The 26,475-nt window shown below is 43.8% G+C and overlaps 1 protein-coding gene and 1 non-coding gene across 2 annotated transcripts; both read left to right on the forward strand.

The window, feature by feature from the left end:
* Positions 1–26,028, forward strand: syt14b (synaptotagmin XIVb). Its single transcript, XM_035792614.2, has 12 exons — positions 1–94; positions 2,804–2,854; positions 6,901–7,047; positions 11,637–11,789; positions 11,896–12,149; positions 16,432–16,602; positions 19,760–19,933; positions 20,036–20,128; positions 23,864–24,041; positions 24,235–24,291; positions 25,278–25,393; positions 25,476–26,028. Exons 1-12 carry the CDS (start codon positions 1–3, stop codon positions 25,674–25,676), a joined length of 1,689 nt encoding a protein of 562 aa, XP_035648507.1. The 3' UTR covers positions 25,677–26,028.
* On the forward strand, positions 11,401–11,586 carry LOC118398913 (U2 spliceosomal RNA). The gene has a single exon (XR_004828734.1). It is a non-coding gene; the product is annotated as a U2 spliceosomal RNA (small nuclear RNA).
* Positions 26,029–26,475: the final 447 nt, after the last annotated feature.

A 26,475-nucleotide genomic window follows, 5' to 3' on the forward strand; every position in this document is an offset into this window, starting at 1 on the left:
ATGCCCCCCTCCCTCAAACACAAGAATAACTTCTCCCGAGTTTTCACCCCCTCGCCTTGGACCAGTCCGAAACAGAACATCATGGCGATTGATGGTAAGTACACCGTTAACTTGCATGGGACATAGTTAGAATGCTTAGTGACAGTACCATTAATTCAGCAAGATAGATGTCTAGTAATGATATAGATGCACATTGCGTTGTCCCGTCAGCTTGGGCTGTAGGCAGCCTACATAGCGAGACGGGATGCTGAAAATTAGACGCAAGAGGCAATAGGGATGTTGCAGTACCTTCACCGGATGCGCGCGAAGTGGTGTTGAAGTGGACAGCGACCAATAACATACATGTGACTCGGACATTACGTTGTCTTTGCTTAGTCGTATGCATGACTGTATCGAAATATTGATAGACTACACAAATGCTTCCTTAGAAATAGGAGTAAGTGTTGAAGTGTATTATAGGATAATGGGATCAGAACTTTATGAGTGGTGCAGTCAGATCAATGCTGTCAATGGTAGCCTACCTGTCAGTTTATCTTTTTAAAAATGTCTAGATTGAAAACTGCATGCCTGCTTCTGGGCAATACTGCATGTCATACGCATTTATGGGCTACTTGGTCACGTGTACTCACTAGCAGGTTGGTTGGTTGCGATCCCATCTCAGCATTGGAAGTGCGGCAGTCACACCTGGCAAATGTGGTGCTGTGAGATGGAAGAGAGAGGAGAGATTGTCAGCTGTCAGTTGGTGAATGTGCTGGTCCTTAGCCAATGCTCGTCTATACTGTACTGGTCATTGGTGTAAATACACAAAATGTTTCTAAATTACTTAAGCTATTGCTTTTTTGTAACCTATATCCAATTTTTTGAGGCAGGCTTCGGCTCAACAGAAAATTGCGTTGAGAGCAAATAGGAAGCATTTTCTGCAAGCTGCAGATATTGCATGAAGATATAAAAGATTTGCCTATTTTCAAGTGCTTTTGGTTTTTACCTGACATTTTTTGCTAGACGGCTGACGGCAAATATAGAAACGGAGAGCGATAGAAAAAGTAGTCACTACTGGTCATATAGGGCTACTGCCAAAGTAAAAACATAATTCATTTTGAAGCAGTAGCCTGTTTTGCACTCTTTGAGCAACCTCTTGTTTTTGTCCTCTGCAAAAATGTCAACACGGGGAAGGGAAGCTTTAACCAAGCTGTTAGTCAAGTGGCTTAGACTCACAAGACAGAGTAGTGTTGAGGTTGATTTGTATGAAATGAGAGAGGTTGCCTCAGTGCCCTGACTCAGAGAGGTTGCCTCAGTGCCCTGACTGAGAGAGGTTGCCTCAGTGCCCTGACTGAGAGAGGTTGCCTCAGTGCCCTGACTGAGAGAGGTTGCCTCAGTGCCCTGACTGAGAGAGGTTGCCTCAGTGCCCTGACTGAGAGAGGTTGCCTCAGTGCCCTGACTGAGAGAGGTTGCCTCAGTGCCCTGACTGAGAGGGTTGCCTCAGTGCCCTGACTGAGAGGTTACCTCAGTGCCCTGACTGAGAGTGGTTGCCTCAGTGCCCTGACTGAGAGAGGTTGCCTCAGTGCCCTCACTGAGAGGTTGCCTCAGTGCCCTGACTGAGAGGTTGCCTCAGTGCCCTGACTGAGAGGTTACCTCAGTGCCCTGACTGAGAGTGGTTGCCTCAGTGCCCTGACTGAGAGGTTGCCTCAGTGCCCTGACTGAGAGTGGTTGCCTCAGTGCCCTGACTGAGAGTGGTTGCCTCAGTGCCCTGACTGAGAGTGGTTGCCTCAGTGCCCTGACTGAGAGGTTACCTCAGTGCCCTGACTGCCCTTGCTGCCTTATTGACCTCAGTGATGTAGTTCGATTTCCTCCTTCAATGTGAACTTCCCGTGTGTGCTCTGTCTCTGTAAACTCACACTCCATAGGGAGTATAGTACACATTCAGTAGTGAGAGGGTCGTTTGAGGGTCAAGAGCCTGAGCTACTATGCGACTAAGAACTATAGTACACTCTCTCTGTAGCCACTCAGAAAAGTAATTCCTACACGACATAGTGCCAAGTATGTGTGTGTTGCATGAGTGCATGTGCCTACGTGTGTGTACTTTGCATGTGCCTGTGTGCGTGTTTGTCTTTATTGTCCTATGAGTTTGTGAAGGTTGGGATGCAGGGTTAAGAACTTTGATCTATTTACAGTGCGTTCAGAAAGTATTCACACCCCTTGACTTTTTACACATTTTGTTACATTACAGCCTTAATCTAAAATTGATTAAATAAAACATTTCCCCCATCAATCTACACACAATACCCCATAATGAAAAAGCAAAAACAGGTTGTTCAATTTTTTGCAAATGTATTATTATTATTATTTTTAAATACCTTATTTACATAAGTATATACTTTATATAATGTAGCAAAATGTGGAAAAAGTCAAGGGGTCTGAATATTTCTGAATGCGCTGTATATAAGTATACTCTGTGTTCTCTATTCTATTTTACTTCTCAACATTTAAATTCAACGGTTTAATGGACAGACACGTTTTTGTTCGATTTTAAACCCTCATTCATGTGTGATTCCTCACAGATAAGGAATTGAACCCTTTAGTGAATTCCTCCAGTGAATTCCTTCTCATTATGTAATGGGACAGTGCCTTGATACATCTAATTGAATGTACTTAAACACTTGATAACCCCATGAGATTAGTTGGCTCGAGTTAATTAGTGTGACATCTGCCTGCCTCAGTAGCCTGAGGAGGAGTTGACATAGGAGCCAGAGCAATTTCTTAACCCCTGACCCCTGACGCTCGTATCCCTTTACTTACCCCTTAGGTGGTGGTGGGAGGAGCTGTGGGGTGCATGAGCTCATCTGTGCCAGACGAGGTAAGATCAGGGGGGTTGCTCTGTTTGTCTGTCTGTACTCTACTGTACTCTATGCTTCCTTGACTGTTTGCTTGACTGTACTTGTATCCCCCTAAAAGCAGGGAGATGGCTCCATCAAAGCACTTGGCTATCTGTTTTGCTTGTTTGTATCTTTCGAGTATAGAGTTGGCTACTCTATTGTTACACACTTCTAGAAGATTCTATATCTGTGTGTGACAGAGGAGGCTGGTGGGAGGAGCTATAGGAGGACAGGCTCATTGTAATGGCTGGAATGGAATTTATGGAACGGTACCAAACATATGGAAACCACGTTTGACTCCGTTCCATTTCAGCCATTACAATGAGCCTGTCCTCCTATAGCTCCTCCCACCAGCCTCCACTGGTGTGTGAATCAAGTTTTAGACCTCTTCTCCAGAGAAGGCAATAGTAGTCATTATTTATTTACCACAGAGGTTTTGTTTCGTATATGGGGGGCAACGTTTTCAGATTAACCAATTGCGTTTAAATATGCGTGCCCTACATTTCCTTAGTAACCTCAAACACGCATACAATGGCACTCTGATACTGGGTCCTGAAAAAGGATATTGCCATTGCTACCATGCTCAGCTAGTCGGGTGGCAGGTGGTCTAGCGGTTAGAGTGGTAGGCCAGTCCATGTGCCCTTGAGCAAAGCACTTAACCTTCATTTGCTCCAGGAGTGCTGGACTGCTATGACTGACCCTGTAAAACAACACATTTCGCTGCACTTATCTGGTGTATGTGACAATGAAACGTTTTTGTTTTATCTGAATGTAAACAGCGAATTATGCAAAGAGGAAATACTAGAATAAATATGGCAGTTTTCTTTTCATCAGTATTTAAATGTCATATCGTAGACTCTCTTTTTTTCATTCGAATTTTGTGGACAAACATGGTACACATTTGTCAGAGTAACTCGGCTGTTGACATATATTCCATTAGTGGAATGTCAAACGTTCATGGTCTTTTACTTTTAATTAGTGTTTTTTTTTTTTTTTTGTGTGAACAGAATATTGTGTCAGTTATCTGGAAAACAGATGTCGCCCTGAGGCTTGGGAGTTCAAGTTCACATACTTTACAGCAGAACGCGCTTGTTGTTTTCTTTCTCTGATGCTCGGTTCATAGATTGCCCTTGGGAAAACACAACACACACACACATACACAAACACATGCACGCACATGCACGTACTGTACATACGCACACACAAACACATGCATGCACGCACACACACACCCCTACCCATTCACATCCACCCATGCTCTCACACACACACACACACACACACACACACACACACACACACACACACACACACACACACACACACACACACACACACACACACACACACACACACACACACACACACACACACACACACACTCAGCTGCTTTGGAAACTCATCATACGAGCTCATCCCATCTGTCAGTATGAGATGAATAAGTCCAGTGTCCATGACTTCACTCACCATCAGCCTCTATTGCCTTATAACAGTAATCCTTAGTGAGTGCAGAGCGGGACAACAGCATCTCACTACGAGTGCTGATCTAGGATCAGCTCTCCCTGTCCATATAATCATATTCATTCATCTCTAAAAGGCATAACTGATCCTCTATCAGCACTCTGAGACTTTGTGAACACAGGCTCGGGTCATGTTAGCATGGGGCTAGCTAATGGCTAAAGGTCCACCAGCATCTGTCAATGAGAGAGGCATCCGGTTACTGCAGGTGTTTGAATTATTTAGGAGCAGTTGACATGCAAACAGCAGTAGCTTATGAAGTGTCACCACCGCACTCAGGTCAGGGACAGGGACATACAGCACAGGACAGTTAAGCCTGGCAATTGGACTTCAGGTTCACTTCAGGACCTAATTTGACTCAATTACTAGAATTGTCTTCAGTGAGAGAGGATAGGTACTGTAACGGTGTTGGGTGTTGAGAAGAATCAAGGAATTTTTGACCAAACACGAAAGATCACCTTATGGTCTCGAAGCGTTGTTACAGCTTTTGGTTACGTTGGACTCAATATTAGGATCATAACCGATTTATTTATTTATTTTTGTGTTAGACTGAATAATTGTATTGGATAACCGGATTACCACTAAGGGGAACAGCACACAACACTGGTGTTTTGACAGAATGGAATAATTCACCATAGCCTAGGTGTGAAGCAGTTGAGACACATACACAATCGAATGGAGAAGGTGAGCTATGCATGTGGGTTATTGTTATTTTTATCTCTCCCTTTCTTTCACTCTTTCTGCTGAGCTTTGACTATCAGTCTATCCGTTTTGGGAGGAGGAGGAGGAGGAGACAGGAGAAGCCACTACTTCTTGTCTGTTCTCAGGCTTCAGTGGTCTCTGCCTGTTGCCATGGTGAGAAGAAGAGATAGTCCACGAGAAGTAGTTCCTTCTAAATTCAGCCAGGGTTGGATGAATGGTGCACCTTTTCCTGTGGAGATGTAGTGTGAGCGAGAGCTGTAAGGCCTTCACTCCTCAGGCAATAGACGTTTTCATATTGATGAACGTCCGCCCACGATACTCTGCCAATGACCCTTCAACGTTGCTGAATTATTCTCAGTGTTTCTGAATTGTTCTGTGGCAGTGAATGTGCATATCAGATCGAAATGGAGGCTCTCGTGGACTCTTGGTGTGTTTTCCGAGCTTTTCTGGCATCTCTGTGTTATTTTTGTAATCGAACGCCCACTCATGCACCTGTGGCTATTCCATGGCCTGTATATTATCCATTAACTACCCTGTTTCCATAACGACAATTCTAACGACAACCCAAAAAGTAATGGGAAAGATAAGCACCATATCATTTTCAGATCTTATTTAGTGCTATACTCTTTCCATTCATTTGGGGTTGAAGCATTTAGATGGATCGACACAATTGATGGCGTGAGACGTGGATTTCCCTTGAAAGCTATTTGTGCCCTGTTTGTCCCGGTATCTGCTTAATCAGTGAAACTCAATGCCTCAGAGGTCTCTGTTAAAAATAACACATCGGCAAGAACAGTGGGAGGCTGCTTAGTAACATGAGGTATTGTTGGCCTGAATAAGTGTCTGCTGAGCCTTTGAAGTGAAAAATGAATCACGAACTGAACTGTACCTTAATGGGGAAGCTATTGGGTTTCTCAACTCATTCTCGAACTGAATCGTACCGTAATGGGGACGCTATCTGGTTTCTCAACTCATTCTCGAACTGAATTGTACCGTAATGGGGACGCTGTCGGGTTTCTGAACTCATTCACAAACTGTACTGTAATGGGGAAGCTATCGGGTTTCTCAACTCATTCACGAACTGAACTGTATTGTAATGGGGACGCTATCGGGTTTCTCAACTCATTCACGAACTGAACTGTATTGTAATGGGGACGCTATCGGGTTTCTCAACTCATTCACAAACTGAACTGTATTGTAATGGGGATGCTATCGGGTTTCTCAACTCATTCACGAACTGAACTGTACCGTAATGGGGACGCTATCGGGTTTCTCAACTCATTCACGAACTGAACTGTATTGTAATGGGGACGCTATCGGGTTTGTCAACTCATTCACGAATTGAACTGTACCGTAATGGGGAAGCTATCGGGTTTCTCAACTCATTCACGAACTGAACTGTACCGTAATGGGGACGCTATCGGGTTCCTCAACTCATTCACGAACTGAACTGTACCGTAATGGGGAAGCTATCGGGTTTCTCAACTCATTCACGAACTGAACTGTATTGTAATGGGGACGCTATCGGGTTTCTCAACTCATTCACGAACTGAACTGTATTGTAATGGGGACGCTATCGGGTTTCTCAACTCATTCACAAACTAAACTGTACCGTAATGGGGAAGCTATCGGGTTTCTCAACTCATTCACAAACTAAACTGTACCATAATGGGGAAGCTATCGGGTTTCTCAACTCATTCACTAGGGCGCATTCTCACACTGTCTCCTTCATTTGTCTCTGTTTGTCTTCTCCCCCTCTTCCTTTATGTCTATGTATGTTTGTCTCCCCCCCTCTCTCTCTACTCAGTGTCTCCTGAGCTGCTAGGGGTCCTGTCCTCCATTGCAGCCTTCATGGGCGTGATGGCTCTCTTTTTTCTTTACCTCAGCAACAAGCTGTCTGTGGAGAGCACAAGCGACCTGTCATGTCTGGATGACTATAGGCCCGACCAGCAAGGTAAACACGTCAAGGTGTATAACATGCAAAGTCTGTAAACAGTTTGTTTATTGTTCAATGAGCCTGAGATAGTTTCTCGGACCAAGATTAAGCCTAGTTCTGAATTGAAAATAATATTTTCTACAGACATTTTAGCAAATTTATTAAAAAGAAAAAACAGAAATATCTTATTTACCTAAGTATTAAGACCCTTTGCTATGAGACTCAAAATTGAGCTCAGGTGCATTCTGTTTCCATTGATCATTCTTGAGATGTTTCTACAACTTGATTTTAGTCCACCTGTGGTAAATTCAATTGATTGGACATGATTTGGAATGGCACACACCTGTCTATATAAGGTCCCACAATTGACAGTGCATGTCAGAGCAAAAATGAATTGTCCGTAGAACTCCGAGACAGGATTGTGTCGAGGCACAGATCTGGGGAAGGGTACCAAAAATGTCTGCAGCATTGAAGATCCCCAACAACACAGTGGCCTCCATCATTCTTAAATGAAAGAAGTTTGGAACCACCAAGACTCTTCCTAGAACTGAGCAATTAGGGGAGAAGAGCCTTGGTCAAGGAGGTAACCAAGAACCCAATGGTCACTCTGACAGAGCTCTAGAGTTCCTCTGTGGAGATGGGAGAACCTTCCAGAAAGACAACCATCTCTGCAGAACTCCACCCATCAGTCCTTTATGGTAGAGTGGCCAGACGAAAGCCACTCCTCAGTAAAAGGCACATGACAGCCCGCTTGGAGTTTGTCAAAAGGCACCTAAAGACTCTCAGACAATGAGAAACAAGATTCTCTGGTCTGATGAAACCAAGATTGAACTCTTTGGCCAGAATGCCAAGTGTTATATCTGGAGGAAACCTGACACCATCCCTACGGTGAAGCATGGTGGTGGGGATGTTTTCAGTGGCAGGGACTGGGAGACTAGTCAGGATCGACGCAAAGATGAACGGAGAAAAGTACAGAGAGATCCTTGATGAAAACCTGCTCTAGAGCGCTCAGGACCTAAAGTCACTGCCAAAGGTGCTTCAACAAAGTATTGAGTAAAGGTTCTGAATACTTATGTAAATGTGTTACGGCTGTCGTCGGAATGAGACCAAGGTGCAGCGTGGTAGGCGTACATTTTTTATTTATTTAAATGAAGAAAAAAAAACAAAACAAGAAAGATAAACTACACGTAAATTAATGTAGTGCTAAACCAGCAACTAACAAAAACAAGATCCCACAACAGAAAGTGGATAAAAGGGCTGCCTAAGTATGCTCCCCAATCAGAGACAATGAAAGATAGCCGGAGACAATCTGGACTGCAACTCGTCGCTGAAGACTCTGGACTGCGGACCGTCGCTGGACACTCCGGACTGCGGACCGTCGCTGGGGCTCCGGACTGGGGACCGTCGCTGGAGGCTTTGGACTGGGGACTGTTGCTGGAGTCTTCAGACTGGGGACCGTCGCTGGAGGCTTCGGACTGGGGACCGTCGCTACAGGCTTCGGGCCATGGATCATCACTGGAGGCTTCGTGCCATGGATTATCACTGGAGGCTTCGGGCCTTGGATCATCCCTGGAGGCTTCATACGTGGAGCTGGAACAGGTACCACCGGACTGATGAGACGTACTGGCAGCCTAGTGAGTGGAGCTGCCACAACACATCCTGGCTGGATACCCACTCTAGCTTGGTGAGTGTGGAGAGCTGGTACCGGATGCACTGGGCTATGACGGCGCACTGGAGGCATAGTGCGTAGAGCCAGCGCAGGACACACTGGACCGTGGAGGCGCACCGGAGGTCTGGAGCGCAGAGCTGGCAAAACTCGTCCTGGCTGGATACCCCCCTTAGCCCGGCAAGTGCAGGGAGCTGGAACAGGCCGCACTGGGTTGTGCTGGCGAACTGGGGATATTGTGCGTAGAGCTGGTGCAGGACAACCTGGGCCGAAGAGACGCACCGGAGGCAAGGAACGCTGAGCCGGCACAATCTCTCCTGGCTTAATGCCCACTCTAGCACGGCAACTGTGGGGAGCTTGCAGAGAGCGCACCGGGCTGGGGCTGCGCACCGAAGGCATGGTGAGCAGAACTGGATAACACGGTGCTTGACCAGTCACTCACTCCCCATGGTAAACACGGGAAGTTGGCTCAGGTCTGAACCCTGACTCCGGTCTGAACCCTGATGTTTGGGGCTGCCTCTCGTGCTAGCTTCGCTTCCAACTCCTCGTAACGTCGCCGCTCCGCTTTAGCTCCATCTCCTCCTTCGGACGGCAATACCCTCAAGCCTGCGCCCAGGGTCCTTTCCCATCTAAAATCTCCTCCTAGGTCCATTCCTCCTGACCACGCTGCTTGGTCCTTCTGTGGTGGGATCTTCTGTTACAGCTGTCGTCGGAATGAGACCAAGGTGCAGCGTGGTAGGCGTACATTTTGAATTTATTTAAATGGTACAACCCAAAAAAACAAGAAATATAAATGACACGTAAAGTAATGTAGCGCTAAACCAGCAACAAAAACAAGATCCCACAACAGAAAGTGGGAAAAAGGGCTGCCTAAGTATGCTCCCCAATCAGAGACAACGAAAGACAGCTGCCTCTGATTGGGAACCATACTCGGCCAAAAACAGGGAAAAAGACAACATAGAATGCCCACCCCAAATCACATCCTGACCTAACCAAATAGAGAAATAAAACGGCTCTCTAAGGTCAGGGCGTGACAAAATGTGATATCAGTTTTTTTTAAATACACATTTGCAAAACCTGTTTTTGCTTTATAATTTGGGGGTATTGTGTGTAGATTGATGAGGGAAAAAATGTGTTTAATCAATTTTAGAATACGGCTGTAACGCATCAAAATGTGGAAAAAGTCAAGAGGTCTGAATACTTTACGAATGCACTGTATATAATCTGACTGGCAACTTAAAACTCTCATAATCACTGTTGAGATACATGCTTGTGGGTGAGAATGTTGTGAATATACATGATCCCTATTCCCAACCACAAATTGTCCTCCTCATACATGTATAAAGTGTAAGTCATGGATTTCAGATAGTAATACCTTTCCTACACACTCTCATGAACCAAATGTCCCTGCCAGAGCTGTGATTATGATATACTCTAGAACACAACAGACAGTGTGTAGAAGGACAGCAGCCACAGCCATCAGCAAATCCAACCAACATGGCGTTCTTCCAGAGCTTCGGTCAGAACATACCATCGGTCAGCATCTCCTCCATCTTGGATTCAGTCAGCAGCACAGTGGACGACCTCGCCAGCGCTGTCACTGATGCCACCTACAGCGTTAGTGACCAGCTGACCGAGCTCAGCGACCAGGTCATCAAGAAGGTGCAGACAGAGGAGGAGGAGGCTGCAGATAGGGCAGAGGGGGGCCAGGACAGCAAGGACGGGAAGGCCCAGGAAGGGATGGCCGAGTCAGTGAGGAGCAAAATCAAGCGGCAGGCTTCAGAGGCCTGCTCAAGCCTAACAGACTAAAGCTCCAAGCTCAACCAATCCAGTGACTATGGTTTGAAGAACAACCAATCGAGTGAAGTGACCGCAGAGGACTATCTTCCAGCCCACTTGGAATGGGTGTGGAAAGATGGAGGCTGGCGAGCTGTAAAACCAAGGGAGAGTTCTGCGGGGGACAAGGAACCAGAAGACAAAAGGAAGAAGGAGGAGAAGGAGAAGAGGAAGGCGGAGAAGAAGGAGGAGGAGAGGCTGAAGCAGGTGGAGGAAAAGGAAAATAGCCTTGGGGAGACCATCAAGGAAGAGCCTGAAGATATAGAAACCAGCTTGTCCCCTAAAGAGAACCACACTGCTTGTCAGAACAACGAGGGCCAGAAAGAGGACAAATCCAATGGGGTCCACCAGTGACGACCATAGCGATCCTCCACAGTCTCCTTGCCCCGAGGAAGAGTCGAGAGCATCCAAAAATTAAAAGAAGGGGGAAACTGAAAAGGAGGAGAATGAGGTGAGCCCCGAGGGAGACGGAGAGCAGAATGAGACTGAAGCCTCTGTATCTCCCGCTTCTGAGGGAAAGAAGAAAGAGCGTGAGGTGAAGAATAAGAAGGGGAAAGGGAAGAAAGAGAACAAGAAGAAGAAGAAGAAGAAGAAGAGAGGGGATAAAGGTGAGATCTCTCTGGATCTCTTATTCTCTTCTACTCTTCATGTCTGTCTGTGACATTAATTAACTGAAGTCATGGGTTCTAAAACTGAAAACAAATCCTATTTTAACAGTCATGGATGGATCCAAATACATCTGTCTGTAGCTGTCATGTTTACACTTTCACTTCTTTCTCCTCACAGATTTAACTATTTCTCTCAAATGAGTGTTGTAGATGTGATATCGTGGACACAGAGGAATAGCTTACCAGTAAGAAATATGATACTTCTCTTCTCTGACGTTCGGCTAAGATCAAGTGTAGTATCCATTCTTATCAGTCTGCTGTCTAATACATCCCCTAACTGGAGAACATGAAATACATTTGTGGAACAGGGTAAAAAAAAAAAAATCCTTCCATTTTTTGCGAGGACACATCCTCTGTGGTCTGTGAGTGGAGGTGTGTCTTATGTTGACTGATTGTGATGATGTACTATGATCTTGTGTGTGTATCTGTTTGTCCAGACCAGAGCTGCCCAGAACATGGCTCTGAGGACGATAGTGAGGAGGACAGACCAGGGAGACACTCTGAATCCTCAGCCCAGCACAGAGCCTCAGTCTGGGATAACAGACAGAAACACACCAGCCATCACAGCAGTGAAGCCTCCATTGGACAAAGTGAGAAACTCATTGATGTGACAACATACATGCATGCACACATACACACACATCCGAGATGTTTACTAAGTCACAGATGAATCGTATCCATCACTCTGTTCCACAGCCAACAATATCCAGCGGATGAGACGGGGCTCCCCCCTCAACGAGAACCAGCCTCCCCCGTATCAGGACGAGGATAGACCGGTCCGGGTGTCTCTCTCGCGGTCGGAGGTAGGGGGTCTGGGGGAGTCGAACCCTGACGGCAATGGTACACGGCGATCCAGCAAGGCCAGCGTTGACCAGGACACTGCGAGTTACCTCAACAAGGGCTATGATGAGGATGTACCTAGTGACAGCACTGCCATCCTGGGACCAGAGGTGAGCTAGGACAAAGACACTCATGCACCAGACTGTTAGCATTTCCCATAGGACACTGTGTCATGCTAGCCGGGCATGCCGACACTACCTGAGCAAGCTCACTGGCGTAGCACAAACTCCACAAGGCGAGGGGGGAGGGGGTGGAATACACATGTCTCTCAAAAATAATAGAATAGCTGGAAATTAGCTCAGGGATTCTTGAAAGTCGGGACAATCCTTGTCTGGCAGGGAAACTGTATTTTATTATGTTGCATTATTTGAGCTTAAAATGTACATTCAGGGGAATGTTATAAGGAAAATATTTTTGAGAGAATTTTCTAAATACTTTCGATATATACAGTATACACTACCGTTCAAAAGTTTGGGGTCACTTTGAAATGTCCATTAAAATGCCCATTAAATTAACCTCAAATTGATCAGAAATACAGTGTAGACATTGTTAATGTTGTTAATGACTATTGGCTTTCTAGGCAGAGTTGCCATATCTCAGCCTGGCAAATAAAAATAAAAGATTAAGATAGGCAAAAGAACACAGACACTGGACAGAGGAACTCTACCTAGAAGGCCAGCATCCCGGAGTCGCCTCTTCACTGTTGACGTTGAGACTGGTGTTTTGCGGGTACTATTTAATGAAGCTGCCAGTTGAGGACTTGTGAGGCGTCTGTTTCTCAAACTAGACACTCTAATGTACTTTGTCCTCTTGCTCAGTTGTGCACCGGGGCCTCCCACTCCTCTTTCTATTCTGGATAGGGCCAGTTTGCGCTGTTCTGTGAAGGGAGTAGTACACAGCGTTGTATGAGATCTTCAGTTTATTGGCAGTTTATTGCATGGAATAGCCTTAATTTCTCAGAACAAGAATAGACTGAGTTTCAGAAGAAAGCGCTTTGTTTCTGGCCATTTTGAGCCTGTAATCGAACCCACAAATGCTGATGCTCCAGATACTCAACTAGTCTAAAGAAGGCAAGTTTGATTGCTTCTTTAATCAGAACAACAGTTTTCAGCTGTGCTAGCATATTTGCAAAAGGGTTTTCCAAAGATCAATTAGCCTTTTAAAATTATAAACTTGGATTAGCTAACACAACGTGCCATTGGAACACAGGAGTGATGGTTGCTCATAATGGGCCTCTGTACGCCTATGTAGATATTCCATAAAAAAAATCTGCCGTTTCCAGTTACAATAGTCATTATTTTAATGGACAAAACATGTACTTTTCATTCAAAAACAAGAACATTTCTAAGTGAGCCCAAACATTTGAAGGGTAGTGTGTGTGTATGTATGTGTATATATACACACACACATATATACATAAAGTTGAAGTCGGAAGTTATAAAAATAAAAAAAAAGTTATAAACCTTAGCCAAATACATTTAAACTCAGTTTTGAACTATTCCTGACATTTAATCCTAGTAAAAATTCCCTGTCTTAGGTCAGTTAGGATCACTAATTTATTTTAAGAATGTGAATTGTCAGAATAATAGTGGAGAGAATTATTTATTTAATCACATTCCAAGTGGGTCAGAAGTTTACATACACTCATTTCTACAAGCTTCCCACAATAAGTTGGGTGCATTTTGGCCCATTCCTCCTGACAGAGCTGGTGTAACTAAGTCAGGTTTGTAGGCCTCCTTGCTCACACACGCTTTTTCAGTTCTGCCCACAAATTTTCTATGGGATTGAGGTCAGGGCTTTGTGATGGCAACTCCAATACCTTGACTTTGTTGTCATTAAGCCATTTTTCCACAACTTTGGAAGTATGCTTGGGGTTATTGTCCATTTGGAAGACACATTTACGACCAAGCTTTAACTTCCTGACTGATGTCTTGAGATGTTGCTTCAATATATCGACATAATTTTCCTTCCTCACGATGCCATCTATTTTGTAAAGTGCACCAGTCCCTCCTGCAGCAAAGCACCCCCACAACATGACGCTGACACCCCCGTGCTTCACATTTGGGATGGTGTTCTTCAGCTTGCAAGCCTCCCCCTTTTTCCTCCAAACATAACGATGGTCATTATGGCTGAACAGTTCTATTTTTGTTTCATCATCAGCTTGCAAGCCGAAGAACACCATCCCAACTGTGAAGCACGGGGGTGTCAGCATCATGTTGTGGGGGTGCTTTGCTGCAGGAGGGACTGGTGCACTTTACAAAATAGATGGCATCGTGAGGAAGGAAAATTATGTGGATATATTGAAACAACATCTCAGACCAGAGGACATTTCTCCAGAAAGTACGATCTTTGTCCCCATGTGCAGTTGCAAACCTTAGTCTGGCTATTTTATGGTGGTTTTGAAGCAGTGGCTTCTTCCTTGCTGAGCGGCCTTTCAGGTTATGTCGATATAGGACTCGTTTTTACTGTGGATATAGATACTTCACAAGGTCCTTTGCTGTTGTTCTGGGATTAATTTACACTTTTCACACAAAAGTACGTTCATCTCTATGGTACAGAACGCATCTCCTTCCTGAGCGATATGATTGCTGCGTTGTCCCATGGTGTTTATCCTTGCGTACTATTGTTTATACAGAGGAACGTGGTACCTTCAGGCATTTGGAAATTGCTCCCAAGCCTGAACCAGACTTGTGGAGGTCTACAGTTTTTTTCTGAGGTCTTGGCTGATTTCTTTTGATTGTCCCATGATGTCAAGCAAAGAGGCACTGATTTCGAAGGTAGGCCTTGAAATAAATCCACAGGTACACCTCCGATTTACCCAAATGATGTCAATTAGTCTATCAGATGCTTCTAAAGCCAGAATTTTGCAAGCTGTTTAAAGGCACAGTCAACTTAGTGTATGTAAACTTCTGACCCACTGGAATTGTGATACAGTGAATTATAAGTGAAATAATCTGTCTTTGAACAATTGTTGAAAATTGTGTCTTGCACAAAGTAGATGTCCTAACCGACTTGCCAAAACTATAGTTTGTTAACAAGAAATTTGTGGAGTGGTTGAAAAACGAGTTTTAATGACTCCAACCTAAGTGTATGTAAACTTCCGACTTCAACTGTATATATATATATATATATATATATATATATATATATATATATATATAAATGGCAATAATGAACATTTACTGAAAAATTATATCATGTCGTTTCTTTCAAAAGCCCTCTGTGACATTAAAAAATAATTTTCTCAAAACTACGATTCATAAAAGATGTGTGGAGATTTGGTCAGTTTTGTAAAAAATCCGGAAAGAGCAGGATCAGTTATCATAAGGACCCCTTATTCATGTCCTCATTACATGCAGTGCAACATGACCACTCATGGTCTGTAAAGTAAAGGTTTTATTGGGATTCCATATTTTACAAGTGTTTGTATTGAACTTTTATTCGTAGAGGCAAAAATCTGTTTTGAGAATCTGTTGTCAACTCCGTAAGTGCCTTGTCAACTACGTCACTGATGGCTCACCCCTCAATATCTTGAAAAAATATAAAAAAAAATATATATATATCACTGTTCTTCAGCATATCCTCAAACAATGGAAGCATTTGCTGTGCTAGATCTGTTTGCTTAATACATGTTTTTTTTAAATGTTTTAAATCTAGAAAAAGATGCCAAAATGCTTAAGAAATTTGCTCTGGTGCATTTAATAGTGCTATAAAACAAAAATGAGTTTGGAGATTTGTATGACATATTTGATCAAGGCCTGTAAACACTTGCTGGTGAAATGCCTTTGATAGTGTCTGACGGAGTTGACAGAAATCCATATAGTTGCATTTTATGAGAAATAACATGGTGTGAAAGCTAATACTTTGATCTATCAAAATATGTATTTCACATTTAGTTAATATTAAGACAAATATGTGTGGAAGATTATCCTGTCTTTCCAGAATCGCTTAGCTAACTTGTACCTTGTGGTTTTATGCATTAAAATGAATCTTATAATTCTCTCTCTCCCCCTCCCTCTCTCTCTCCCTCTCTCTCTCTCTCCCCTCTCTCTCTCTCTCCTTCTCTCCCTCTCTCTCTCTTCCCCCTCTCTCTCTCTCCCCCTCTCTCTCTCTCTCCCTCTCTCTCTCTCCTCCCCCCCAATCTCTCTCTCTCTCTCTCTCCTCTCCCCCCACTCTCTCTCTCCTCTCCCCCTCTCTCTCTCTCCCCTCTCTCTCTCTCTCTCTCTCTCTCCTCGCTCTCCCCCCTCTCACAAGATGGTTCACCATCCCATCTGCCCTTCACCCAGTGCTCTAAGGGACTATATCTACTCTCACTCTGTGATGTCATAGATGACTAAAAGATTCATATTTTCATTATCTCTCTCCCTCTCACCCCTTCCCCCTCACTCACAGGATGGTTCACCCTCCCAGCTCCCCGGTGGCTATGAGCCCGAGCCACTGGCTAAGTACGGCACGCTGGACGTGGCCTTCGAGTATGACTCGGGCAAGCAACACCTCGCCGTCACTGTCACTGCGGCAACCGACATCCCCGTGCTCAAACAGACAGGCAACATCGCGTGGCAGGTGAAAAACTTTACTGTTGTACTTGTCGTACTTGCTCTCACACGTAAACATATTTTCTCACTAGCACTTGCTACAAGCGTTTATTTTCCAAGAAAGCTTTACTTTCAATGATTGTGATATGTGATTGTACCTACTACCTTAGTTGCCAGCACTGACTGCAAGTCACCCTGGATGAGAGCATCTGCTTCAGCTTAAGTTACGGTGAATTATACAAAAAGAGAGATAATACATTAGAAGACATTATGAAGGCTCATGCATGCCTACAGCAAGCTATAAAGCATTCTACCAAACTCTCCTCCTGGAGATCTACCACCTGTAGGTTTTTACTCCAACCTTCATTTAGAACACCTTATTCTACTTGTTAGCCGTTCACCAAGACCAAACGAGCTGAATCAGGTATGTTAGGTGAGGTTTGGACTGGAAACCTGCAGGACAAAAACAGTTTTATAAAAATGTTGTGAATTTATATTAAAAAACAAACAGAAATACCTTATTTACATAAGTATTCAGACCTTTTGCTATGTGACTCAAAATTAAGCGAAGCTGCATCCTGTTTCCATTGATCATCCTTGATCTTTCTACAACTTGACTGGAGTTCACCTGAGGTAAATTCAATTGATTGGAAATGATTTGGAAAGGCACACACCTGTCTATATAAACGTCCCACGGTTCACAGTGCATGTCAGAGCAAAAACAAAGCCATGAGGTCAAAGGAATTGTCCGTAGAGCTCCGAGACAGGATTGTGTCGAGGCACAGATCTGGGGAAGGTGCCAAAAGATTTCTGCAGCATTGAAGGTCCCCAAGAACATAGTGGCCTTCAACATTCTTAAATGCAAGAAGTTTGGAACCACCAAGACTCTTCCTAGAGCTGGCTACCTGGCCAAACTGAGCAATCAGGGGAGAAGGGCCTCTGTCAAGGAGGTGACCAAGAACCCTATGGTCACTCTGACAGAGCTCCAGTTTCTCTGTGGAGATGGGAGAACCTTCCAGAAGAACAACTATCTCTGCAGAACTCCACCAATCAGGCCTTTATGGTACAGTGGCCAGATGTAAACAACTCCTCAGTAAAAGGCACATGACAGCCCACTTGGAGTTTGCCAAAAGGCACCTAAAGACTCTCAGATGATGAAAAACAAGATTCTCTGGTCTGATGAAACCAAGATTGAACTCTTTGGCCTGAATGCCAAGCGTCATGTCTGGAGGAAACCTGGCACCATCCCTACGGTGAACCATGGGGGTGGCAGCATCATGCTGTGGGGATGTTTTTCAGTGGCAGGGACTGGGAGACTAGTCAGGATCGAGGGAAAGATGAACGGAGCAAAGTACAGAGAGATCCTTGATGAAAACCTGCTCCAGAACACTGTTGTGTCTGTGACTATCATTAATGTGAAGACTGTTATTTTATCAAATCAATTCTCTATGTGTAGTTATTATTATTATTATTATTATTATTATTATTATTATTATTATTATTATGTGATTTAAAGTACTCATGTATACTTTAATTAACTAAGAAGTCGGGGCACCATGGGAACATTTTTGTAGTGTCTCTATTTCCCGAATCGACTCTAAGATATTTTCATAACAAAACAGTCGCTTATTAATGTATTGTACCTCATCAGTTGTCATTACTGAACGTCGCAAACCCTTGGATATCTGCACGAACCCTAGCATAAATTATGAATCAGCTATATACAAATTGGCTTAATTATTTATTTACTAACTAATTAATCAAATCACAGAAAAACATGAAAACACACACAATTAGTTAATACGTGGGGTACTGCATGATACAAAGAAAAAGTCCCTAGCGGACAAAACCGATATGACGGCTTGGTAGACAAAGGAAAGGGGGTGTGGACCACTCCAGAGCATGAAACTCATAGCTGATAACTACACTCATAGAAATTGCTAATACTTTACATGAACGACCACTCATTGGAAAAATTTGGAAGCAATTTACATATTTACGAGCGTATATGTCTTGTCTCTCTCTGTGGTCGCCGGTCCATCTGCTGGAGAGAGTTGACAGAAAAGTCTCTGGTTGTGTTCCCCAGAACTCGGTCTGTAGTAGTTGTTATAATGGATACTTCAGAGTTCCATTTGGAAATCTTCTTTGAATCAGATGCATTTACCAGACTAAAGTATTTAAACAGCTGCATTCTGAATAATTATTCTTTAGTTTGTAGATTTCTTTGCCATTTCAACGTGGGAATGATCTCCACGTTCTCTGGTCTTGTCCTCTGGTAGAGTAGTAGTTTAAACCACTTCACACACTAGCGTCACCAGACATGTTTTGGTCTTAGGAATTCAACCGTTTGCAACCTTAGCTTACACCGTGGTTTGCGTGGTCTACTGTGAATTGTGCCACAGGGGCTTTTATTCTTGAGTAGAAAAGGGCCGTCTCATCATGTTTGTGCCCACCTGGGCATGGCTACTGACTGTGCATAAGTTCCCATAAAACAACCAATTGTCATTTAGAAGACTTTATCACATTATCTTTCCAAAAGTATTATTTTACTTATTCATCCATCTTATACAACATTCAGAAGTAAACCTGATGGGGGGCCACAATATACACCCAAAAGACCACATCGTGACAGCACTCAGGACCTCAGACTGGGGTGAAGGTTCACCTTCCAACAGGACAACGACCCTAAGCACACAGCCAAGACAACGCAGGAGTGGCTTCGGGGACAAGTCTCTGAATGTCCTTGAGTGGCCCAGCCAGAGACCGGATTTGAACCCGATCGAACATCTCTGGAGTAACCTGAAAATAGCTGTGCCGCAACGCTTCCCATCCAACCTGACAGAGCTTGAGAGGATCTGCAGTAAAGAATGGGAGAAACTCCCCGAATACAGGCGTGCCAAGCTTGTAGCGTCATACTCAAGACTGTAATTGCTGCCAAAGTTGCTTCAACAAAGTACTGAGGAAAGGGTCTAAATACTTATGCAAATGTGATATTTAAGTTATTTTTATTTTTATACATTTGCAAACATTTCTAAAAACCTGTTTTTGCTTTTGTCATTATGAGGTATTGTGTGTAGATTGATGAGGGGGAAATAACAATGGAATATATTTTAGAATAGGGCAATGACCTAACAATGTGTAAAAAGTCAAGGGGTCTGAATACTTTCCGAATGCACTGTATGTAGGTACACCTGGTTTTACTGCCCACTAAGAAGCAGCGGGCCAAGACGGGGGTGCAGAGGGGGCCGTGCCCAGTGTTCACAGAGACCTTCCGCTTCTCCCGGATGGAGCAGGAGACACTGGCGGACCACGCCGTCCGGTTCCGCCTCTACAGCGTCAGGAGGATGAAGAAGGAGAAGGTTTGGGGGAAAAACAAGCATGTATGCAATAATTCTTGTAAGTCAAATTGGATAAAAGCATCTGCTAAATGGCATATATTATTATATTATTATTTATGTTAGGTGTTGGGCGAGAAGGTTTTCTATTTGACTAAACTCAACCTGCAGGGCAAGATGGCGCTGCCCGTTACACTGGAGCCTGGCACTGCACTAATGGTGAGTGACTGCGAAGATAGGGGTAAAAAGGGGTGTGTGTATGTTTGTTTTACTATACTTGTGAGGACCAGAAAAGAGATTTCGGACAAGTGAGGACATTTGGCCGGTCCTAAAAAGGAAAATGATTAGGTTTAGGAGTTAAGGTTAGGTTTAGGGAAAATGGGATTTTGAATGGGCATCAATTGTTGGTCCCCAATTTAGTGTAGCAATACACAACTGTGTGTCTGTGTATGTGGTCGGGGTCTGTTTGTGCAATTTCTTGCCAAGAAGAAGTAACCTGATTTGTATGATGTCCACTCAGATAAATTACAGTGCCTTGCGAAAGTATTCGGCCCCCTTGAACTTTGCGACCTTTTTCCACATTTCAGGCTTCAAACATAAAGATATAAAACTGTATTTTTTTGTGAAGAATCAACAACAAGTGGGACACAATCATGAAGTGGAACGATATTTATTGGATATTTCAAACTTTTTTAACAAATCAAAAACTGAAAAATCGGGTGTGCAAAATTATTCAGCCCCTTTACTTTCAGTGCAGCAAACTCTCTCCAGAAGTTCAGTGAGGATCTCTGAATGATCCAATGTTGACCTAAATGACTAATGATGATAAATATAATCCACCTGTGTGTAATCAAGTCTCCGTATAAATGCACCTGCACTGTGATAATCTCAGAGGTCCGTTAAAAGCGCAGAGAGCATCATGAAGAACAAGGAACACACCAGGCAGGTCCGAGATACTGTTGTGAAGAAGTTTAAAGCCGGATTTGGATACAAAAAGATTTCCCAAGCTTTAAACATCCCAAGGAGCACTGTGCAAGCGATAATATTGAAATGGAAGGAGTATCAGACCACAGTATCAGACCAGGACCTGGCCGTCCCTCTAAACTTTCAGCTCATACAAGGAGAAGACTGATCAGAGATGCAGCCAAGAGGCCAATGATCACTCTGGATGAACTGCAGAGATCTACAGCTGAGGTGGGAGACTCTGTCCATAGGACAACAATCAGTCGTATATTGCACAAATCTGGCCTTTATGGAAGAGTGGCAAGAAGAAAGCCATTTCTTAAAGATATCCATAAAAAGTGTTGTTTAAAGTTTGCCACAAGCCACCTGGGAGACACACCAAATATGTGGAAGAAGGTGCTCTGGTCAGATGAAACCAAAATTGAACTTTTTGGCAACAATGCAAAACGTTATGTTTGGCGTAAAAGCAACACAGCTCATCACCCTGAACACATTATCCCCACTGTCAAACATGGTGGTGGCAGCATCACGGTTTGGGCCTGCTTTTCTTCAGCAGGGACAGGGAAGAAAATTGATGGGAAGATGGATGGAGCCAAATACAGGACCATTCTGGAAGAAAACCTGATGGAGTCTGCAAAAGACCTGAGACTGGGACGGAGATTTGTCTTCCAACAAGACAATGATCCAAAACATAAAGCAAAATCTACAATGGAATGGTTCAAAAATAAACATATCCAGGTGTTAGAATGGCCAAGTCAAAGTCCAGACCTGAATCCAATCGAGAATCTGTGGAAAGAACTGAAAACTGTTGTTCACAAATGCTCTCCATCCAACCTCACTGAGCTCGAGCTGTTTTGCAAGGAGGAATGGGAAAAATTTTCAGTCTCTCGATGTGCAAAACTGATAGAGACATACCCCAAGCGACTTACAGCTGTAATCGCAGCAAAAGGTGGCGCTACAAAGTATTAACTTAAGGGGGCTGAATAATTTTGAACGCCCAATTTTTCAGTTTTTGATTTGTTAAAAAAATTTGAAATATCCAATAAATGTCGTTCCACTTCATGATTGTGTCCCACTTGTTGTTGATTCTTCACAAAAAAATACAGTTTTATACCTTTATGTTTGAAGCCTGAAATGTGGCAAAAGGTCGCAAAGTTCAAGGGGGCCGAACACTTTCGCAAGGCACTGTATCTTGGTATTTTTCCTATTTTGTTGCCTTACTACCTGGAATTAAAATAGATTTGTGGGGGGGGGTTGGATCATTTGATTTACACAACATGCCTACCACTTAGAGGATGCAAAATCATTTTTATTGTAAAACAAACAAGGAATGAAACAGAAAAAACAGAAACCTTGAGTGTGCATAACTATTCACCCCCCCAAGTCAATACTTTGTAGAGCCACCTTTTGCAGCAATTACAGCTGCAAGTCTCTTGGGGTATGTCTCTATAAGCTTGGCACATCTAACCACTGACATTTTTGCCCATTCTTCAAGGCAAAACTGCTCCAGCTCCTTCAAGTTGGATAGGTTCTCAATTGGATTTAGGTCTGGGCTTTGACTTGGCCATTCCAAGACATTTAAATGTTTCAACCTTAAACCACCCAAGTGTTGCTTTAGCAGTATTCATATTGTCATTGTCCTGCTGGAAGGTGAACCTCCGTCCCAGTCTCAAATCTCTGGTAGACTGAATCAGGTTTCCCTCAAGAATTTCCCTGTATTTAGCACCATCCATCATTCCTTCAATTCTGACCAGTTTCCCAGTCCCTGCTGATGAAAAACATCCCCACAGCATGATGCTGCCACTACCATGCTTCACTGTGGGAATGATGAGAGGTGTTGGGTTTGCACTAGACATAGCATTTTCCATGATGGCCAAGAAACTCCATTTTAGTCTCATCTGACCAGAGTACCTTCCATATGTTTGGGAGTCTCCCACATACCATTTGGCACATATTTCCTTATTTTTTTCCGTTAAGACCAGCTCTGTGGAGTGTACGGTTTAACGTGGTCCTATGGACAAGATACTCCAATCTCTGCTGTGGAGCTTTGCAGCTCCTTCAGGGTTATCTTTGGTCTCTTTGTTTTCTCTCTGATGAATGCCCACCTTGCCTGGTCCATGATTTTTGGTGGTTGCCTCTCTCTTGGCAGGTTTGTTGTGGTGCCATATTCTTTCCATTTTTTAATAATGGATTTAATGGTGCTCCGTGGGATGTTCAAAGTTTCTTATATTTTTTTATAACCCAACCCTGATCTGTACTTCTCCACAACTTTGTCCCTGACCTGTTTGGAGAGCTCCTTGTTCTTCATGGTTTCACTTGCTTAGTGGTGTTGCAGACTCTGGGGCATTTCAGAACAGGTGTGTGTGTGTATATATATATATATATATATATATATATATATACACACTGAGATCATGTGACACTTAGATTGTACACAGGTAGACATTATTTAACTAATTGTGACTTCTGAAGGTAATTGCTTGCACCAAACCTTATTTAGGTGCTTCATAGCAAAGGGGGTGAATACATATGTATAAAACTGCAACATTGTCTCTACACCCCATGGCAAAATGTGTAGAAAATTATCAGCAGCAAATTATCTCTAAAACTTTTCTCTCCTCTGTCAAGAGAGAGGCTGCTAAAATGTTTTGCTCGCAAGGCTAAGGCCATCTCTGACTGCATGTGTGGGTATGGATGTGGGTACACTGACCGGCGAGCCACTGCGGCTTCTCATGATGAGTTTCGATTGTTTGCTCCCACCCATCAAAGTTGCCCATCTACACTCAAAGGTGATGGACTGAGAGATCAGCCAATTAAAATCAGCGGTTGTTTTGTGCTCTCCTGTGGCGCTTGAAAACCAGACGAGAGAGCCGGCTGCTTTAGACAAAGCATAGTCTCACCCAATCCAAGCCATTCAGTTGCATTGTACTAATTCCCACCTGCCTCGAACTCTGCATGTGGTGTTGTCCATCCTCTCCTTTCTCCCTACAGGGCTGTGGGTCGTTGGTGAGTGTGTCCCGTAGTGCAGGGGCTCTATCCTACCGTTCCACCAGGGACTCCTCCCCAGAAATTCTACTGGGCCTCATCTACAACGCCACCACTGGTAGGCTCTCTGCAGAGGTCATCCAGGGCAGCCACTTCAAAAACACAGCCTCAGACAAACCTCCCAGTGAGTGGACAAATAACACGTCTATTTTCCTGTTGTGTCTGTGATAATGTTTTGGAGTAGTTGGGTAGATTAGCATTCAAATCCATAGAACTGAATACTTGTTCTTATTCCTATTTTTGCATCTACCAGCTATTTACTTCAGTCGTCATACGGTCTTCTCTCTTCTTTCCTCCCTCTGTGTGGTGTCCCCCAGGTGGTCTGTTCTGTTGTATGAAACGGTTCATCGGGGGACAACTTTACATCATGAGAGGTGAGCCCACTGTTATCAATCCATGTACCTCTATCTATACCAGAGTCACTGTCTGTTCCTCTCTGGGTCTACTGATAATGTTGGGAAAGGGGGATACCTAGTCAGTTGTACAACTGAAATGTGTCTTTCGCATTTAACACCAATCCCTCTACATATTTTATCGTGAAAAAGAACCCCAAAAAAATGGCTGGTATCAAAAAGCAATTCGTATTCTATTGTGGGTCAACACAATTTTTTATTTTACTAGGTTAGTCTCGTTGAGATTAACAATCACTTTTACAAGAGACCTGGCCAAAATAGCATTTTCAACATAAAACAACGCAATACAGTTTAAAAACATGAATTTACACATTGAACAGCAAGATGTATTGGGAAAGCGTGGTGCGACAAGGGGTCAAAACAACCCCTCCCCGTCACACACACTTTATTTTCCATTGTAGTGTTTAACCTAGCTTTAAACCCATTTAAAGGGACGGCTCCTGTTATTTCACGACCCTTTGAAGCTCGTTCCAGGTCAAAGAGGCAGAGAACTGGAAAGCTTTTTACCATATAGCTCTGTACGGCCTTAGGCACAATCAACAAAACACAGTCCGGTGAGCGCAGGCAATAGTTTGTCTGCCGGACAATGTAGCTACATAGCACAAGTAAAATGGTAGCTGGCTATCTATATATATATATAAACCTACCAATGATTAAATCTCAGAAGAGCTAAGGAGATCCAGCCCACTCTCACAGAGCGTACAGTGATGAGTGAGGGCTTTGGAGTTGGTAACAAACCTCAGCGCCCCATGGTACACAGTCCAGCATATATACTGATTCCACAGGGGCATACATATACAAGATATCACCAGAATCACTTACAGGCACGAAACAATGGAATTACAATAGACTATACATGACTTGAAGATCTTCTTCTGCAATACGCCATTTTGTATTATTCTCCACTAGATGGCAGCCTCTCACCATCTTCCTCCTCCCTTCCCCAGACACCTACGTGAAGCTGACCATGCTCGACTCCAAGGGCAAGGAGATGTCCAAGTGCAAGACGTCAGTTTGCCGCGGCCAGCCCAACCCCACTTACAAGGAGACCTTTGTCTTCCAGGTGAGGGAGGGAAGAGATATTAAATAATACATTTTGCATACATGGACCCTGTTTACAACCCACCCCATCTCTCGTCTTCCAGGTGGCCCTCTTCCAGCTGTCCGAGGTCTCCCTGGTGGTGTCCGTGTACAGCCGGAGGAGCAGCATGAAGGCCAGGGAGAGGGTGGGCTGGGTGTCCCTGGGGCTCAACAGCACTGGAGAGGAGCAGCAGGCCCACTGGAGCCAGATGAAGGAGGCCGGGGGACAGCAGGTGTGCAACTGGCACGCGCTCTTGGAATCTTGAACAGGTCTTAATGAGAATCACAAGATTTCATCTCGGTGACACAGGAGGAGAAATACAGAGCCAGAGGAAGATTATAGGGTGTCTTGATCTCGGTGTTGAAAGGGGATTGGTTCCTTGACCTTCCGTCAGAGATGCAGACGAGGAACCATCTACCAATGCTATGCATATGAACCTGGATTGGGATGTGTGTGAGGGTGCAGCGCTATGAGAGGCACGTGGATTCCACATGGAGTCACTGTTCATTAAGTGCTGCTTTAAATACCCTTTAATATGTAAAAGAGCCACTTGACCGGTTCTAAGCAATGACTTCCTGCTCCTGTCATGGTCAATGGGGACTGTCAGACTGATCTTTTAATACAACAGCTGATAGACCTCAGTTATGAAATGGACGAAACTGCTACTGAAATGAACACAGCGGGTCCTGATCCAGTCTCTTGATTGATGCCAATTTTGTGTAATTCATTTCCCATATTCTGGTCCATAATAATATATTTTGCATGTAATTGTTTACAGAAGATGATCAAAATACGACCATACATATCTCGTACAATGGACCATTTTCATCCTGAACCGAGGACCAAAGAGTGTGTAGGAGAACAACGACCAAAACAAGCCAGCCCCCTCACATTCTTCTGGAGTTGTCCTGGCCATAGAAATAGAATTACAAGAAGGGGAAAAGCCCCACTGCAATTTAAATGATACAATCATGGATTCACTCAATATGGCCGAAATGTTAATTCTATTTCTAATGGTACTGACTTCTAATAACACCAGCATCAGTCATTTGTCAACTGACGTT

The sequence above is a fragment of the Oncorhynchus keta genome, chromosome 19 (assembly GCF_023373465.1).
Source record: "Oncorhynchus keta strain PuntledgeMale-10-30-2019 chromosome 19, Oket_V2, whole genome shotgun sequence".
NCBI classification, from domain to species: domain Eukaryota; kingdom Metazoa; phylum Chordata; class Actinopteri; order Salmoniformes; family Salmonidae; genus Oncorhynchus; species Oncorhynchus keta.

What these genes read in the sequence shown, in the direction of transcription:
- syt14b (XM_035792614.2), top strand. Translation starts at nt 1, where the DNA reads ATGCCCCCCTCCCTCAAACACAAGAATAACTTCTCCCGAGTTTTCACC. An exon ending in GGAGGATGAAGAAGGAGAAG is followed by an intron (nt 19,934 to 20,035) that starts GTTTGGGGGAAA and finishes TATTTATGTTAG; the next exon opens with GTGTTGGGCGAGAAGGTTTT. An exon ending in AGGAGACCTTTGTCTTCCAG is followed by an intron (nt 25,394 to 25,475) that starts GTGAGGGAGGGA and finishes CTCGTCTTCCAG; the next exon opens with GTGGCCCTCTTCCAGCTGTC.